Below are 19021 nucleotides of genomic sequence, written 5' to 3'. Positions count from 1 at the left end.
AAAATCCCATTAAAGTCTATACGATTTTAATTACGAACAACCAATAACATGTCATATTAAACAGTTATATTGGAGTTCGATAAAACACGTTAATACAAAGTTATTGTTTTTCAGCAAATTAGTTGGCGCAACATATTTAACAACTTGTAACCTATATTAGTTTTTGTAGATGCATGTATTATCTCAGCTGTGTTATCTGAATTTCAAGTAAAACACACCTATTTTAAATAATGCACAGCTGAATAATGGCCAATATGAAAATTCGCAGAATTCTTGGGATTTGTAACTGGGTTTTAACATATAAAAATAGTTTAAGAATTATGTTTTCAGCAATCACAAAAATAATTTGTGTATTGTGTGTCGTATGTTGCTCGTTTTTTTGTGTGCAAAACATCGCATTCTTTTACTTATTCTGCTGCTTTCACGTCATCTTTAATAAGTTCACTGCAAAAAAAAACAACAATCCACCCAACCAGTGCTCCGCTATCAGGAAATTTCGATAAACGAAAGTAAACAAAGGTTTATAGTTGGGAATACTCCATGGAGAAGCACGATATGCTATAGCCAATTAGTTCATAAGTTCCTGCAATACAAGTGTGTTTAAAGAGTTCTTATTACAGTAAATAAAAGATCGTAAGTTTATCTACACTAAGTTTGCATTGTCATATCTGTATTAGCTTGAGTTCTTTTCCAGATATTGACGACTGCGCCTCCCGCCCCTGTATGCATGGCAACTGTACGGATAAAGTAGCAGGGTTTACATGCTCTTGCTACCCTGGATACTCAGGAACAGCCTGCCAAATTGGTACATTAAAGTACAATCCATATAATTCCGGACAGAAACACATTTAATGTTGTTTAACAAATATAATTTCTTTTATAATACATGTGTTTGAATAATAAGATTTTAAAACATAACAAACAGCCGCAGTAATCAGTTTATGATTTGTTTACATATGTAGAAAGTTGAGTAATCTGTTCTACTTGCTTGAGTTCTTTTCCAGATATTGACGACTGCGCCTCCCGCCCTTGTATGCATGGTAACTGTACGGATAAAGAAGCAGGGTTTACATGCTCTTGCTACCCTGGATACTCCGGCACAACCTGCCAAACAGGTACATTATAGTACACTCATTAAGGCATTATAAGCTAAAACGCATTCCATTTTTTAAGAAATGATATAGTTCTTTTTAAAACATTTGCTTTAATAATACTTTTTTCAGACACAACCCAGGGACTTACTGGTATTCGGTCTATGATATATGGACAAATGTAGAAAGTCCAGTCAATAATTAATGCTCCATTTCACACTCAGTCTAGTTAGCAGTCTTAGAAAATACAAATGTAGAAAGTCCAGTCAAAAACTAATGCTCCATTTTACACTCTGTCTAGTAAGCAGTCTTAGAAAATATCTATGCATTATGTACACATACGCTGGAATGTCCACTTTATAAATATTACATTTTGTTATCCTAATTCGTTTGGGATTCGTTTGCAATAGCAAACACAAAAACACAAAAAAACAATAACGTATATATTGATTGCAGACATTGACGACTGTGTCGGTGTTGTGTGCCAAAATGGAGGCACTTGTAGGGATATGGTCAATGGCTACATCTGCAGCTGTGCACATGGCTATGTGGGTCTGATGTGTGAAACTAGTAAGTACACACGGTAAAATCCGTCTCCCACAGGTTGTATTAGTCATGCTTATGACAAAGATATCGGATAGGGAATTATCGCGTAATTTGAATATGAGAAAGTAATATAACTATAAATAAAACAAGTATCATATCAAACAAACATATAAACATTTGTTATCTTTAGACAAAAACGATTGCAATTCAAGCGTCTGTCAGAACGGTGCCACTTGTGTCGATCTTGTAAATGACTACCGATGCAACTGTCACGCTGGCTACATGGGGGACCACTGTGAAATTGGTATGTTTTGATTTGTTTTTGAAATGGTAAACTATGTCTTTATTTAATGTTAAATGTTACTATGTTTACAATAATATAATATAATGTTCTAGAAAACACATTACCATTTTCAAAATCAGCATTGAATTTAATTCAGCGTTTAAAAAATATGATTTTTTTACACCTCATATTTTGGAACTTTTTTACTGAAATTATTATTCAGCATTTTCCTTTTTATTTGCCGCACAAAATAAAAAAAACTTTCAAGAATTGTAAAGGATTTCGGGAGAAAATATCGGTTTACATTAACAAAAACACACTATTTTACTGTAGATTTTTACTAGTTCTTATTTCTAAAGATTATCCGCGCGTGCAAAATACTGAAAAATGACGTCGCGGCTCGGGTAACAAGCAGCTTCGTTGCACTATGCGGTAGCTCTTCATTATATCTCGGTATTAAAAATAATGATTATTAAAAAATGAAAGACGATTTGGTATGCATTATTTATGAAAATAATTGAAAAAATACTAACAGATTAAATGAAACATATGTCATACTGTTTTGCATTAGAAATTACTTTGATAGTTACACAATTAAATTGTCATTGTGTGTTAGTGCGGTAAAAGTCGTCCACAGGTCGATGCATCGTATGAAAATGGTTCGTGAAGCGTAAGAAATAGAAAACCTTATTTTGAGCTAAATGACAAAATAGAAACCAGTCAGGCAATCCAAAACGGTTAACGGACTTTCGCCCATGGAATCACAATTGTGTCTTAGCGTCCCTGTTAAATGTTGTTTAATATCCTTTATCATTTACCGTAGATATCAACGAGTGCTCTCTTAATCCATGTATCAATGGGGCTTCCTGCATTGATCAAGTAAACAACTACACCTGCGTGTGTAGAGCTGGTTTTACTGGACGTAACTGCGATTCAGGTATGCTACTATTGCACGAAATACAAGATTCATAGCAATACTTCTCCATAAGAAAACCAATACAGTTTCCAAAACAAAATAGCTATTGCATTTTGACAAGAAGTTTTACTGTTCTATGCTCGATAACATGTGCGAACAAAATACTGATGCCCGAAGACTGTCAATACTGATTTAATATACATTATAGATATCAACGAGTGCATGCCGAATCCATGTCATAATGGGTCCACATGCGTGGATCAGGTGAACAATTATACATGCGTCTGTAAAGCGGGTTTCACTGGACGTAACTGTGATACAGGTGAGCTAACTTTGTTTTATTAATTCATATTATTTTAATTGCACTAAATACAGTTAACATGATTCTAAACAAGATTGGTCGACACCGTTTCAGCTAAACATAAACCTGAAGGAACAAAGGTATTGCTGAATGGCAATACAATTGAAATTGATCTACTGTTTAACCATACAAGGTAGTAATCAGTGCTATCATAATCAAACAGTTTATAATTTTTTCGTAGGGTCTATTTCAGTTCAATTACGCATGCGTCTCTTAACACGTTAAATAGTGTAAGCTGTAAAATGAATTAAAGATTTGTAACACAATGTAAGCTATACTATTCTCATACAAAAGATATCTGTTGAATGACGGTCCTGTAAAAAAAACTATATCACAATGACAGCAAAATATAACTAATTACAATACTTGTTTTCCTCAGATATCAACGAATGCTCCCTTAATCCATGCAACAATGGGGCCTCTTGCATTGATCAAGTAAACAACTTCACATGCTTGTGTAGAGCTGGTTTCACCGGACGTAACTGCGATACAGGTAAGATAACATTGCAAGATGATGGTAAAAAATGGATGCTTTTTAAAAGTGCTTCAACATTAGAAAACCAATAAAATTTCTTAAATATTGCAATGTTATTTTGAAAAAAGTACCATTTTCTTATGCCCACCCATATGTTCGAACAAAATACTGATAAACAAAGACTATCAACATAATTTTTATGTATTCTAGATATCAACGAGTGCATGCCGAATCCATGCAATAATGGGTCCACATGTGTCGACCAGGTGAACAATTATACATGCGTCTGTAAAGCGGGTTTTACTGGACGTTACTGCGATACAGGTGAGGCCCCATGGTGCAAGTAATGATCCCAATTTAAACAGTACGAAATAAAGTGAATACTATTGTAAACTCCTGTTGATGACAACATAGGCGTGAACGAAAACATATAAGAACAAAAGTACAGTAAGTGATCAGGACATTGAAAGTGGCTCGGATGTATAAACACTCATTTATGAGTTTTGTTAATCGATATAGATGATAATATGCTTGTTTGGACTGCCAATATCGTAGGCCGCAAAATAAATTCAATAATTATAACACAATGTGAGCTATATTGTTTGTATAAAATACATTTGGGATGACATACGGCCCATTATAAAGGTATACCTAAATGACTACATCGTATACAAACGTTCAATACTAATTGACCCTATATATCAACGGGTGCTCTCCGAATATATACAACAATGGTGCCTCATGCGTTGATCAAGTATTCTCGAAAACACCAACGAACAAAACCACTTATTATCAAAGAGTGTCAACACTGTTTACTATTCCATATATTCCTATGCATTCAAGATGTTAACGAGTGCATGCAAAATTCATGCAATAACGGGTCCACATGCGTTGATCAAGTAAACAATTACACGTGCGTTTGTAAAGCGGGTTTCACAGGACGTAACTGTGATACAGGTAAGCCACCATTGTTCAGGTTATACACAATTTGTATGCACTCAATAAAGTTTAAACTATTATAAACTTAAGTGGTCGACAACATAACCGTTAAACGAACGCATGAAGAAAGATAGGTATACTGAAGTAACTATGATATTGAAAATGGATCTAATTGTATTACAATTCAAGCTATACTGTTATTGTTTTTTATTTTGTTGAATGACGGTGTATAATAGTATACCAGAATGACTACATAATAATTTCAATACTTTTTGTTCTCAGATATTCACGAGTGCTCTCCAAATCCATGCAACAATGGGGCCTCCTGCATTGATCAAGTAAACAACTACACCTGCTTGTGTATAGCTGGTTTCACTGGACGTAACTGCGATTCAGGTAAGATAACATTGCAGGATCATTGTAAGAAATTGATGCTTTTTAACAATGCTTAACCATTTTTAAATTAATAAAGTATCTTTATAATGGCCGTTGAATTATGAAAAAGTACTTACGTGGAATGCATTACCACACGAAAGAAGAAATCCACTTATAATCACATATTTTGAACACTGTTTAAATATAAATTATAGATATCAACGAGTGCATGCCGAATCCATGTAATAATGTATCCACATGTGTGGACCAGGTGAACAATTATACATGCGTCTGTAAAGCGGGTTTCACTGGACGTAACTGTGATACAGGTGAGCTACTATTTTTTAAGAAATAAACATCTTCTTTTGCAATGAATAAAGCTGAAACTCTTATAAACTTAAGTGGTCGCCCACATAACCGTTAAACGAAATAATGTAGGAAGACATGTATAGTCAAGTGCCTATGATATTGAAAATGGAGTTAATATATAACAACTGAATATATTTAGGATTACTTTTTTAATCTATGTAGTTTGTAATTTGCTTGCATGGACTATTTAGTAATCGCTTTGTCTCTAAAAACTGTTAATATTATAAAATTCAAACTATATTTAATATTTATATGACATTTAAAGCTATTCTGTATTTCTAAAATAAATTAGTGTTGAATTACGGATCAGTATAAAAGTATACCTGAATGACTACATAATAGAAATAATGTCAATACTTTTGGGTCTCAGATATCCACGAGTGCTCTCCAAATCCATGCAACAATGGGGCCTCCTGCATTGATCAAGTAAACAACTACACCTGCTTGTGTATAGCTGGTTTCACTGGACGTAACTGCGATTCAGGTAAGATAACGTTGCAAGATGATTGTAAGAAATTGATGCTTTTTAACAATTCTTAAACATTTGATAATCACTAAAGTCTCCTTATCATGCCCTTTGAATTATGACAAAAGTACTTATATAGTATGCATGACCACACGAACGGAGAAAACCACTAATAACCACTAATTTTGAACACTGTTTAAATATACATTATAGATATCAACGAGTGCATGCCGAATCCATGCAATAATGGGTCCACATGCATTGACAAGGTGAACAATTACACGTGCGTCTGTAAAGCGGGTTTCACTGGACGAAACTGTGATACAGGTGAGCTACTATTTTTCAAGTAATAAACACCTTCTTTTGCATTGAATTAAGCTGAAACTATTATAAACTTAAGTGTTCTACAACATAACCGGTAAACGAAAGCATGAAGGAAGACAGGTATAGTAAAGTTACTATAATATTAAAATAGATCTTATTATGGATGGTAACGAATATCCGGATATCCGGATACCGAATACTGGTTAAGTATCTGGATAGAAAAAGAGGATCCGAATGCTAAAAGAAACGATGTTACCCTTTATGTTATGCACGTTACGCTCCTTATCGTATAATTCGACGTTAATTTGTTCATCAGACATCATTGACACACTATCATACATCCGTAAATTGGTTGTTACTCAATGGGTGCCCATTGCAAGATGATTTGTAAGAAATTGATGCCATATGACAATACTTAACGATGTGAAAATCAATAAAGTCTCCTTATCATGCCCGTTGAATTATGACAAAAAGTACTTATATAGTATGCATGACCACACGAACGGAGAAAACCACTAATAACCACTAACTTTGAACACTGTTTAAATATACATTATAGATAACAACGAGTGCATGCCGAATCCATGCAATAATGGATCCACGTGTGTAGACCAGGTGAACAATTACACATGCGTCTGTAAAGCGGGTTTCACTGGACGTAACTGTGATACAGGTGAGCTACTATTTTTCAAGTAATAAACACTTTTGTATGCACTTTATTAAGCTAAAACTATCATAAACTTAAGTGTTCTACAACATAGCCGGGAAACGAAAGCATGAAGGAAGACAGGTATAGTTAAGTAACAATGATATTAAAATAGATCTGATTATGGATGGTAACGAATATCTGGATATCCGGATACCGAATACTGGTTAAGTATTTGGATAGAAAAAGAGGATCCGAATGCTAAAATAATCGATGTTACCCTTTATGTTATGCACGTTACGCTCCTTATCGTATATCTCAGCGTTAATCTGTTCACCAGACATCGTTGACACACTATCATACATCCGTAAATTGGTTGTTACTCAACGGGTGCCCATTGCAAGATGAATTGTAAGAAATTGATGCCATATGACAATACTTAACGATGTGAAAATCAATAAAGTCTTCTTATCATAACCGTTGAATTATGATAAAATGTACTTCTATAGTAAGCATCACAACACGAACGGAGAAATCCACTTATTATCACATAATTATTTTAAACACTGTTTAAATATACATTATAGATATCAACGAGTGCATGCCGAATCCATGCAATAATGGGTCCACATGCGTGGACCAGGTGAACAATTATACATGCGTCTGTAAAGCGGGTTTTATTGGACGAAACTGTGAAACAGGTGAGCTACAAATTTCACAACGATTATAAACTGTTGTTAATATGCTTCAACATTTCCTCCAACTAGCTGGGTTTTTTTAACTTTACTTTTTACTTTGTAAATACGTATACACAACAGAAGTTTACTTTTATGAGTAAAAAAAGTGAACCTACCTTGAACTTATCTTAGTTTTAACAAAGTCTGCTATACAAAGCCATGTCGATAATAAATTCATTTGCATTTATCAAGTTAACAACTTCGTCAGTTTCTATTAAGATGGGTTCACAGGATTTTACCGTCTTATATATGTGCTTCTTAATATTGAAATACAGTTTGTAAGGTTAAGACATTACATAGTATTGCAAGTTTTAAAACATAAACGTTAAATGAATAACTTCTATTTTACCGTGTTGGTTACACATTATCTATGAGATGAATAATAATCGACCCTAGGTATCAACGAGTGCTCTCCAAATCCATGCAAGAATGGGTCCACGTGCGTTGATCAAGTAAACAACTACACTTGCCTGTGTAGAGCTGGTTATACTGGTCGTAACTGCGATACAGGTAAGGTCGTTTGAAAATGCATAACCATACTCAAGTATTTCGTGACAATTATAACTGTCATAAACATTTTATTCTTTGAGCGGATTCCATGTATTCATGTGGTGACTGCTTTAGTACAATAACATTATTTGTTTCTGATGCAAATAAAACGTATATATATAATACAGCTAAATGTGTTATGTACAAAATTTAAAAAAGCAAACAACTATACATAAACTTTAATAAATTGAAAGTTAAAATGACATTATTTCTAATGACCGTTCAAGATGTTCATATGTTTGTATGATATATATTAAGTATATGCTTTTTAGTGAAATATAGAATTAATTTTATTTGCAAAATAAAATACATTCGACATCAGTGATACATATAAGACCAGTGAAAATAATAAGAAAAATCACACTATTTGTCCATTAATAATATCTGTTAACCGGTGTGAGATAATTTTTGTATGCAAATATGTGTATAATATCAAAAACACATAGTATTACTTTAAACATGAAAAAGAGGAATACACACACTATCATTTATCTACGAGGGAGCACACAATATGGGTTATACTTATGAAAAACAAAAACAAATTTTGACGCATCATTAATGAGGGCTTTCAACGTCATCAAACATGCATGTAATTAGACGTCATGATGTCTCATTTGCTTACTTTCATTACATTTAAGCATATAATTTATGGCAAATCTAAGGGTGATATGACTGTTAAAACACTTAATGGGACTTGTTGACATATTTGTATGTTTAAAATTGGCATTAACTATACTTACGCAACAAAAACGTAACAATTTTATCAGTATTCGAAGCATTTTAAGATTAAAACAATTGTTGCCAACCTCGGATTTTAGCCACAGCGTGTAACTATGATATTTATTAGTGAAAACATCATTTTGAATGATAAATAATCATATTATAACGAAAATAATATTTTTTTTTTAAATTACTATCAAATATATATATATATATAACAAGGTATTCAACTCGAAATCACCCGAAAACAGGGTGCATCGCTTTGAACAGCCATTACTTAATCAATTTTGCAGAGATGTTCATGAACCCCGTCTTATTCAACGAAGAAATGAATTTCCTTTCTGGAAATGTATATATCTTGTTATATTTCTACACATGCTGGCTCAAATTTTAAGAAATAAAACGATACACAATTCGCGTGACCTACTTAACAGCGATCAGACAGGATTCGTGAATAAAATCTCCAATTGTTAAGACACATCTTCGCATTGGACCAATGAAATAATTCGTGCGTTTAAACTCTCAGTTAGTTAAAATGTATGTAAACAAAGGTTTCAAACGGCACTGGACATTAAGTTTGATGCATAATGCAACGGCAAGCACGGTAAGAATGTTTTTGTCATACGTTTTATTGAATTATGGTATCGAGGTCCGTGAACTTTGCTGGGAAAATGCCCTTTACTCCGTATATTTTTCAGTCTGAAATCCTGTCTGATCGATGTCAAGTGGTTCACACGAGTTGTGTGACGTGTTATTTCTTAAAAGGTGACCCAATATTTGTAAAAATATTGCAAAACATGTACATTTCCAGAAAGAAAATTCATTTATGCGTTGAATTAGACCATGATTGTGAACATCGCTGCAAAATTGATGAAGTAATGGCTGTTCAAAGCGATGCACCCTGTTTTCGGGTGATTTCGAGTTGAATACCTTGTTATATATATATTTGATAGTGACTTTTTTTCAGAATAATTGATTGTACGTTAAAATATGATTAATTCATTTATCATTCAAAATGATGTTTTCACTAATTAATATCATAGCCACACGCTTACCACTTGTGATTTTAGCTTGCGACATTTCCAAGCGTTAAATTATTTTTAAATCTAAGTCTCTTGTTTTAACCATTGTCATTTGAAAAAACTTTTTAAAAAAATGTGTACTTACCACTTAATACCATACTTGTGCTTTGATTACCATCTTTCCCTGCAAAGGTTGCTCATGTTTTCCTTAGATATCAATGAATGCTCAACGAGTCCATGCATGAATGGTTCCACATGCGTTGATCTAGTGAACGACTATTTCTGTGTCTGCGGGCCAGGCTCTAATGGAAAGAATTGTGATATTGGTAAACACAGTGTTGAATATATTCTACATATATCACGTGTGTCAATATTTATTATTTTTAAAAAATACTTATATCCTCATATTTTAATTTAAAAAAATGGTTATGTAAGATACAGTAGAATACTCTTTGAATGGTAATTTATAAATAAGGAAACAGGTGAAGATGGTGTAAAACTAAAATTATTTATAACAATTATTTTAAATTGGCATCGTGTTGATGTTTTTTGTATTCCGTTATTAGTAGATCCAAAAGGAGGAATACTTTTATTTGTAATGCATTCGCAACTAATGTACCAAATATATTTCCATGTATTTTGTTTTGCTTTGACACAAACAACTAAATTTGTCTATGATTGTTAATGTTTACGTTCATAAGATATCGATAAGAGTTCCTCGTTCTCAGGGGGGAACTTCCTATATACGGGTGTATAGGGGTGTGCAAAACATATCGGGTGTGTTTTTCGACACAATGGGTCTGCTTTTTCAAAAAAAATTGTATTAAAATGGGTCTATTTTATTAGAGTTACGGTTTAAAAATGGGTCACATTTCGGAATTCTCAGTGGAACATCCCTACCCTAAAATTTGGAAAGTTACCCCCCCCCCGGACCTCGTTCATTCTTTATGACATAATAACGCCTACGGCTATCGCCCACTCTTAACGCAAGGTTACACCTGACAGAATTATGATAAGGATGAGCTCTTCTTCGGCAGGGTTTCAACTATTTAACTGTATAAAACAATGTTTCTGAGTCTTGGTACCGATTACCCTACGAATTTTCCAATGTTTATAATGTTGTTGTTTTCGGTTAAGATAGTGTAGTGTATATTGCGATGCATTTGGCAAAATAGTTTTTTTTATATGCCAATCCCTTACATTTGTTTTCAAGGTTTGTCTTCAAACCAGTAAACACTGCTGAATAATAGTTTCAAACAACCACTTATTGAATAATTTTAACGTAAACAAAATTGCCATAAACTAGATTTATCCGCTAGTAACGTATAAATGAGTTTTAACGGAAAATTATGCACTTAACAATTGGCAAAGAAAATCATAAACTATAAATTTATAATTTTGGTCGGCTTTTCAAATATAATTTTACACAAATACTTGAAACATAACTTTTTCAAAAGTACATGCATCTTTTTATAGTAAAAGTTACAACGTGAATGATAATATGTTCTTAAATTACATTTAGGTCATGATTAACAGCTTGTATGTGGTTTCTCTGTTCTGCTTTGGTATTAGAACTTGTGTTTTCATTGTTGGCTATATTTGGCTACATTCTATGATCAAATACAGCCGACAAGATAAACAATCTTCGCAGATCATTTTGTTGCCAATATGCTTTATTTGTTGGTCCTCGTTCTAATCAAACTGAAATTTTATCTTTATCAAATTCTTAGCATAGGTATCGCAACGCACCCTAGTCTGTCTGTTTTACGCTTTGATAGATGACCGGCATAATGCGAAATGCAAGGACATTTGTCGCGTGAAAATAACTACCTATCCTTGTTGTATGCGTCAGGTTAAGCCGCGTTCTTGTTAAAACCAATATTACTAGCACATGACATGTCTGTATCGTCCAAAAACAACGATTACTTAACATCCAAACAGCATTCATTGTAGAAATAAATTATGACACTGTGGACTGTTAAAAGTGACATTCTCATGCAAACGGTCTAAACACAGTTACAGTAATCCTCGTTTTTTCTTCAAATATGTCTTTATTTTAGTTATAATAATAAGACTAATTCACTAGTGTCCTTTTAGTTTTTACATGTACATTCACAAACTCGAAATTGTCACAAGAGTTCAAACCGTTTAATATCTCAGATTTACATATAAGACATAACATGACTGTTTTTGATATGGATAAATAATTTTGATGCGGGTTAAATTATGTTTGCTTAATATAATAATGTTTCCTATTTTTCAACAATATTTTCATTTAATGCTCCAGTCACAGTCTAAAACGGAGCAATCTGTTAAAGATAACGAATTGAAATGCATATTTCTAGACAGAAATGCATTTAACCTATCTTATTCAATGTGATGATGGTCATTATTGCTATTTTCCAATCCAGCTTTGTCAACTACAACTTTAAGTACAGCAGGAACAACCAAAGCCTCAACAACAGCGTCACAAAACACATCGATCACTTGGAACCAAACAACTGGAACAACAGCACCATCTAACACTTGGAACCAAACATCTGGCACAACAACACAATTAAACACTTGGAACCAAACGTCTGGAACAACAACACCATCAAACATTTGGAACCAAACATCTGGCACAACAACACTATTTAACACTTGGAACCAAACATCTGAGACAATAACACAATCAACCACTTGGAACCAAACGTATAGAACAACAACTCCAGCAAACACTTGGAACCTAACATCTGTCACAACAACACCATTAAATAATTGGAACCAAACATCTGGAACAACAACACCAACAACCACTCGGACCCAAACATCTGAAACAACAACACCAAGATACCCAGCAACAAACACTACATGGTTTCCGACAACTGAAACAACACCACCAAGATCAACTACCTCTTCTGTTCCGACTTGCAACCGTATGTTCATTTATAGTATAGCACTATGAACAGTCTCGGACAGACAATTATTGGTGATTTATCGACGGATATGCCTGATTATATTTGAAATTAGAATTAATATTTAAAAGTTTCTCAAAAACTATACAAAGCATGGTTTATATTTAATTGTTATAGTTTTGAAACCCATGTTTTCATTTACCAGTAATCGATTTGAAGCTTATTAATTCGTAGTTGGCCCATAGAATTGTCCATTATGCTCTCTTTCAATGTTCGTCATATATAAGCATGTTAAAATTTTATTGTTTTGTGCATTTGTAGCAAACAGCACATACTTCATTACTGGAATGATGAATACTACGTGGAGCTCGACAATGGATGATACTAACTCAAGTCTCTACCACAATATGAGCACCATGTTGACAAATGAGGCAAGTTCTTGGTTTATGATCGCAATCAGTTCACATTTATGTATAAACATGTAAGCGGTATGCTTGATGATTCTTTTTCTTGAATACTAAATCTGCAAATCTCGTCATATGCAAACATATTATTTATGGCAATGTAAGCAGTGATAGACAAGTTTTCAAAAAGTTATGATGCAAACATAACATTTTTCCACCATTTCAAACAACAAAGAAAACATTATCATCATTATTTTTGATGTTATGAACACTCACAATCAACGAATATTCCGTACAATACTTCGAATAATAAAACACATACAATGTGCGACAATCTATTTCTTGTGAATAAAATTAACACATATATTGTGTGACAGTATATTCCTTGTCAATTTCCCGCGATGATATGCGAACATTTGCTAGCGAACGCGAGATTGGCTCTGGGCAGCGTCCGAAGACCGAAGACCAACTCGTGTTCGCTCTAAAAATTATTGGAAATCGATGAGGTCAACTCACATGGAATATACGAATATAGTGTCAAACAAAAAATAACAACGAGCATTTTGTATCTAGTTCATATTTTACCATACCACATCTAGCGCTGAAATGCTGGCTATTGCTATACGTGACATCTGTTATTAATTGGTTAACTTTATTTTACGAAATATTTAACGAAATATTCGTTGACTTTGAGTGTTTATGGGGCTTTTAATATCGTTCAACGATCAAGATTTATATCGACCTGGTAAGTATAACTAAATACTATTATTATAGTTTATTTTATTAAAAAAATAAATGAGTACAAATTCAGATTCAACTACAGGGACAAGCCTTTTTAGAGCATTTTGGCCTTTCCGTATGTCGATAACCAATTGCTAAACAGTGAGACACAAAACTATCGTACAAGACACGACACACACATACATAGCAAACACACAAAAATGAATGTAACATAAAAATCCGAGAGAAAACATGGAAAGTTGTATGCCACATGTAACTTTGTATGATTTTTTTCTCGTAGATTTCAATACGATTGAGCAGTTTCGGAATGCCCGTGTGTGTCATGATGGTGAAATTGTAAGTGCACCTTCTTAATTTGTAATGTATTATTTATTTTGTTTAAATCAGTAGATACCATAATACTTGATTTGCATTAAAAACTTATTTAGTGATTTTTTTGTTTGAATTGTTTTAATTTGGATTCAGCGTAATGAAGAGTAGTCTTAATACTTTCGAAAAAAATGACGTTCGTCCGTTGTTTACTACAACATAGACTTTTAATATTTGTCTGCATATTAATTGACAAAGAATACTTTCAACATGTCACACACTATAAAAAGTATTACCAGTCCGTTATTTTACGAGTATATTATTGACGTATTAACACACAATGCCGAATTACTAAAGTATTAAACGGCTATTTAAGCAGACGGGTAGAATTAAGCTTCCCAATAAATCGTTGGCCATGTGATATTTATATTTTTTATAAGTAAAACATACTTAAATAATTTCATTTGTTTTATAACAATTCTTTGGTTCATTGGTGTAATTTGCATTTAAGTTTCGAGATATCGAATTCTTGTGTTCAAAACCGGATTAATATTAACAGAATGCCAATTGGAAATCTTTCGTCTTCAATTTCTGCGACGTCGAGCGGTCCGAATATTACAGGCTTCCTCTCACAAGTGCAACTAGGTTCTGTCGAATACAGTGACCAGGCGATTCTTGGCATGCTGAATAATTTCTCAGACAGCTATATGTACTTTATGGACGTAGAAAGCAAGTATTTGTTCTGCCGTATTTATTAGCTGCTACAAGGAAATAAGGGAAAGTCGTCATTTGACATGACAATTGCCTTCATACATATACATACTAAAACGTAATTGTTGAAGTTAAAACTAGACTGCTAAAAGTTCGCCGTGGCGTAATGGATACGGTGTCCGCCTTGCGACTGGGAGGTCATGTGTTCCATCCCCACTCGGGGAGCGTTCTCTAGATCTTCCCCCAAAGACACCTAGTACTAGTTATAGGCCGAGGAAACGGACTCGAGAGCGTTTCTATAAGCCTGGGGCTTTCAACGCAATCGAGCTCAAATAAATAGGTTGTACTAAACTAGACTGCTGACCACGCATCAATTATTTGTCGTCACTGTGTCAGTCGAACTTGTAAAAGATATCAGTTTCATAGAAACGATCTTTGAGTCATATGGCTGAACATAGACTCTACGCTGCAGTGAAGCAAGGTTTTCGTATTATATTTGTCAACGTGTTTTTCGTCGTACTTTTCAATTCTTTGAAATGTGTGTTTCTTGCACAAACTTGGTAAGGTAAAGTCACAAACACTTTATATGGATTCATTTGACAAATTATATTATTAGTTCTACATTGATCTACGCAATCTAGTAAATGTCTAACAGTATTTGAATCACCGTTCGGTTTGTATTAATATTTTCCCACATTTCTAAGATGCTTTATTTCGCATAATCAGTTTATCTTCATACATATGGTTTCATTAATTATGTAAGATATATATCGACATATATTTTAACGTAAAGTTAAGTTGTACAATTTTCTTACAAGTAAACCCAACTAAGAAACAATTCATTCCTGCCTAAATACTTCATATCTATATATCAAATGAGTATTAAACATGCGTAGTGCAACGGTCACCAAGCATTCCAAAGTACTGATTGTGACAATTTTAATGTTAAAGATCTGCTTTTGCATAAAATATTGTTTTGAGCGAAAACAGCTAAGCTTAACATTTTGTATGATTTTTGTGAATTTAATATACATAAGTTTTTTTACTATTTTGGACTGTGTAAGTATTCTTCATTTGCATTTTAGTAACCACAACTATGCCCACTACACCGCCAAATATGTGTAAGTATCAATATACACACACTATTTGTTTAAATAATTAATTGCAAAAAGTGTGGATGAGTGCCAGGAATATATATATATATATTATATATATATATTATACATTATATACATGTGTAACTTATTGATGTATTTAAGTGAGGTAACTAAATGTCCTACAAAATACATTAAATGATGCCGATTTTAAAAATATGTTCACAGCATGTGGAGGCCGATTTTATGGAAGTGGCAGCATTTTTTCTCCAAATTACCCATCAAACTATCCAAATAGCCAGACCTGTATTTACTACTTACAATCGAACGCCAGCTCGCGACTGTGCCTTCGTTTTGATGACTTTAATACAGAATCTGGGTACGACTATGTGTATGCGCATGACGGCCCAAACACGAATTACACACTACTTGGAAGGTATACGGTGTTTTGTACCAGTAGTTTTTATAAAAGTAGTTGGAAATAAAAGAAACATTTTTAAACTTCTGAGCTACTTAATAGGTTTCGTTTTAAGCCCCGTAAACACTGAAAAATCAAAGAATAGTTGGTTAAATATTTCGAAAAATAAAGTTAACACATAAAACTTCAGTGTTCCTTATAGCAATTGCCAAAATGTCAACACTAGATGTGGTCTGGTAACATTATTCGCGTGCATATATATTCCATGTTAATTACCCGCGGCGATATCCGAACATGTACGAGCAAACGCGATATTTGATTCGGGCGTTGTATGCGAACTAACTACATTGTGCTTCCGACGTTGCTCGAAGCCAATCTCGCCCTCGCTTGTAAATGTTCGGATATCGGCGAGGGAAATTCATGTGGAATATATTGTCACACAAAGAATAAAAACAAGCATTTTGTATCGCATTAAATCTATGTAACCATACCAAATATAGCGTAAAAATGTTGGCTATTTCTATAAGAAACACTGATTGTTTATGGAAAAACTTTATTTTACGAAATATTTCACAAAATATTCACTGATTTTGCTTATTTTGAGTGTTTATGGTGCTTTAAACTCATGTAAATGTGGTATCATTATTTGCCTATGATTGTGACAAATTGTGTATTGTACAGTTTGTTTTTATTACACTGCTTTTATTCTGTAGTTTTGTTTTTGTTTTTTTTTTGGTTCTGGTAAATAATATAATTCAGGTCTAATAACATCACTTTAGAACATGTGCGTAGGTTTTTATATAAACTTTATACAATTGAGTTAAGTGTTAATACAGTTCGGTTTAAACATATACGCTTTTTAATTCAGTTTTTCCGGAAACATCAGTGCTTATTTTACAAGATGCTCTTCCGGCCCCTATTTGACGGTGAATTTCACTTCTGGTGAAACTGTCAGTGACACCGGATTCTATGCACAATTCTTTTCTTCAAATGATACGTATACGAGTGAGTAATGTATTTATGTGTATGTTTTATTGCTGTTTACATCAATTTGTGCCTAAATGATGACCACTGCTAAAATCATGTTTAGTGTAATAACTTGTGTTCTGTATTGCACAAGTAGTTGTTCATTTGACACAAATAAAAGACGAGCGGATTGTAACAGCAATTTCATTCCTCGTAAGGCTTAAGTAGTTTCATTATTCCTATATTTGAACAATAACTATGTTTTTCGAACTCTAGTACTAATTTCCAATACTTTATAACATATTTAAGCTCTGTTTATTGACACAAATATTGACGTGTACGCGTAATAATTACGTCAATTGTGATGCTTGTTTTACAACAACAATGCAAGTTCTAACAATACCAGACTCTTTTAGTTGGTCGCGTACTTGTTTGTTTGTAAACAATATTTTATAATTGTGCAAATCAGGAGACATAATGTAATTGTAGATTTAGGTATGTATACATTACTTACATGTTTTAATCAAAACAAATCAAATTTGGTTGCACAAATTGTAAAATGTATTATTTATTTTCTCATGAAGAACTCCAGTCAACAACATTCGGCAACAATGATAGTGTGCTTATTGTGGTATACATATGAGCCGTGCACTGTGAAAAGCGGGTTAATGCATGTGGGTCAAGTGTTGTCCCAAATAAGCCTGTGCAGTCCTCAAAAGACTAAACATGGACGACACTTTCCGCCTTAACTGGATTTTTTTGTAAGAAGATACTTTCTGTAAACGTAAAATACCATAAAAGCGGAAAGTATGCGGACTGCGCAGGCTAATCGGGAACGACACTTTACGCACATGCATTAAACCCCCTTTTCACAGAGCACGGCCTATATTAGCGTGTTGAAATGATATTAATTAGTTCCTTCCAAGTATGAGTATTACATATTTGTAGCTCAAACATTGCTCGCTATAAAATATGAAACATGAAAAGAGGAAACATAAAAACATGAAGGGTTTCGGCAATTTAGCTTATTGAATTTAGGTCTACATGACAACAACAGCTTTTCACAGTTATCAAGAATTCGGGAACCTTTATACTGTCGCATATACGATTGAATCAATAATTCTTTTCATCTTCATGTTGTATCGGTTAAAAGAAATTAAACTACGTCAGCGTCATTCATGCTGTTGTACAGATATAATAATTATTAAATCAGAACGACACAGAGTAGTTAATTGACTGATTTGACTAATTAATAGCGAAAACGAGGCAATATTGTGTTTTTATTTTGTATCTGTGCAATAAAAAAGGAAGACAATTTCCGGTTTGAAACCTCTGTCTGTTGGTTGATAGTAAAAATAATTACATAGTGTGTTTTGTAAAAAAAAATCAGCGAGTTAATTCTATGGAGACATTTGTTGCAGTCAAATAGTATAACTATGTTATTTATTAAGCAGCATGCTTAGTACATATTTATGAGCACTACGTATTTGGCACCACTGTAATTATTTTCAAAATTGGTTTTAACGCGGTACGATGTATATGAGTATTCGTATTGGGTTCTGTTTTTTTCACTGTTAATTAAATTTAAGAGCAAGTAATTATTCTTTTCATATTCATTTGCCTTAGAATTTATGTAATACAGTTGCTATGAATGTTTTTCAC

At 33.4% G+C, this 19021-nt stretch overlaps 1 protein-coding gene across 1 annotated transcript in view; it reads left to right on the top strand.

The window, feature by feature from the left end:
* LOC127844783 (fibropellin-1-like) overlaps positions 1-17406 on the top strand; it is a 30261-nt gene extending 12855 nt beyond the window's left edge. The window contains exons 12-32 of the mRNA XM_052375243.1: positions 695-805; positions 1005-1115; positions 1548-1661; positions 1828-1941; positions 2744-2857; positions 3045-3158; positions 3577-3690; positions 3883-3996; positions 4894-5007; positions 5202-5315; positions 5726-5839; positions 7379-7492; positions 7925-8038; positions 10032-10145; positions 12231-12737; positions 13038-13147; positions 14142-14197; positions 14730-14917; positions 15967-16002; positions 16204-16411; positions 17262-17406. Coding sequence (XP_052231203.1) covers positions 695-805; positions 1005-1115; positions 1548-1661; positions 1828-1941; positions 2744-2857; positions 3045-3158; positions 3577-3690; positions 3883-3996; positions 4894-5007; positions 5202-5315; positions 5726-5839; positions 7379-7492; positions 7925-8038; positions 10032-10145; positions 12231-12737; positions 13038-13147; positions 14142-14197; positions 14730-14917; positions 15967-16002; positions 16204-16411; positions 17262-17406 — 2840 coding nt within the window. The remainder of the gene's footprint in view (positions 1-694; positions 806-1004; positions 1116-1547; positions 1662-1827; positions 1942-2743; positions 2858-3044; positions 3159-3576; positions 3691-3882; positions 3997-4893; positions 5008-5201; positions 5316-5725; positions 5840-7378; positions 7493-7924; positions 8039-10031; positions 10146-12230; positions 12738-13037; positions 13148-14141; positions 14198-14729; positions 14918-15966; positions 16003-16203; positions 16412-17261) is intronic.
* The last annotated feature ends 1615 nt before the right edge of the window (positions 17407-19021 follow it).

The sequence above is a fragment of the Dreissena polymorpha genome, chromosome 9 (assembly GCF_020536995.1).
Source record: "Dreissena polymorpha isolate Duluth1 chromosome 9, UMN_Dpol_1.0, whole genome shotgun sequence".
NCBI classification, from domain to species: domain Eukaryota; kingdom Metazoa; phylum Mollusca; class Bivalvia; order Myida; family Dreissenidae; genus Dreissena; species Dreissena polymorpha.
This window is presented reverse-complemented; position numbering and strand designations above follow the sequence as displayed.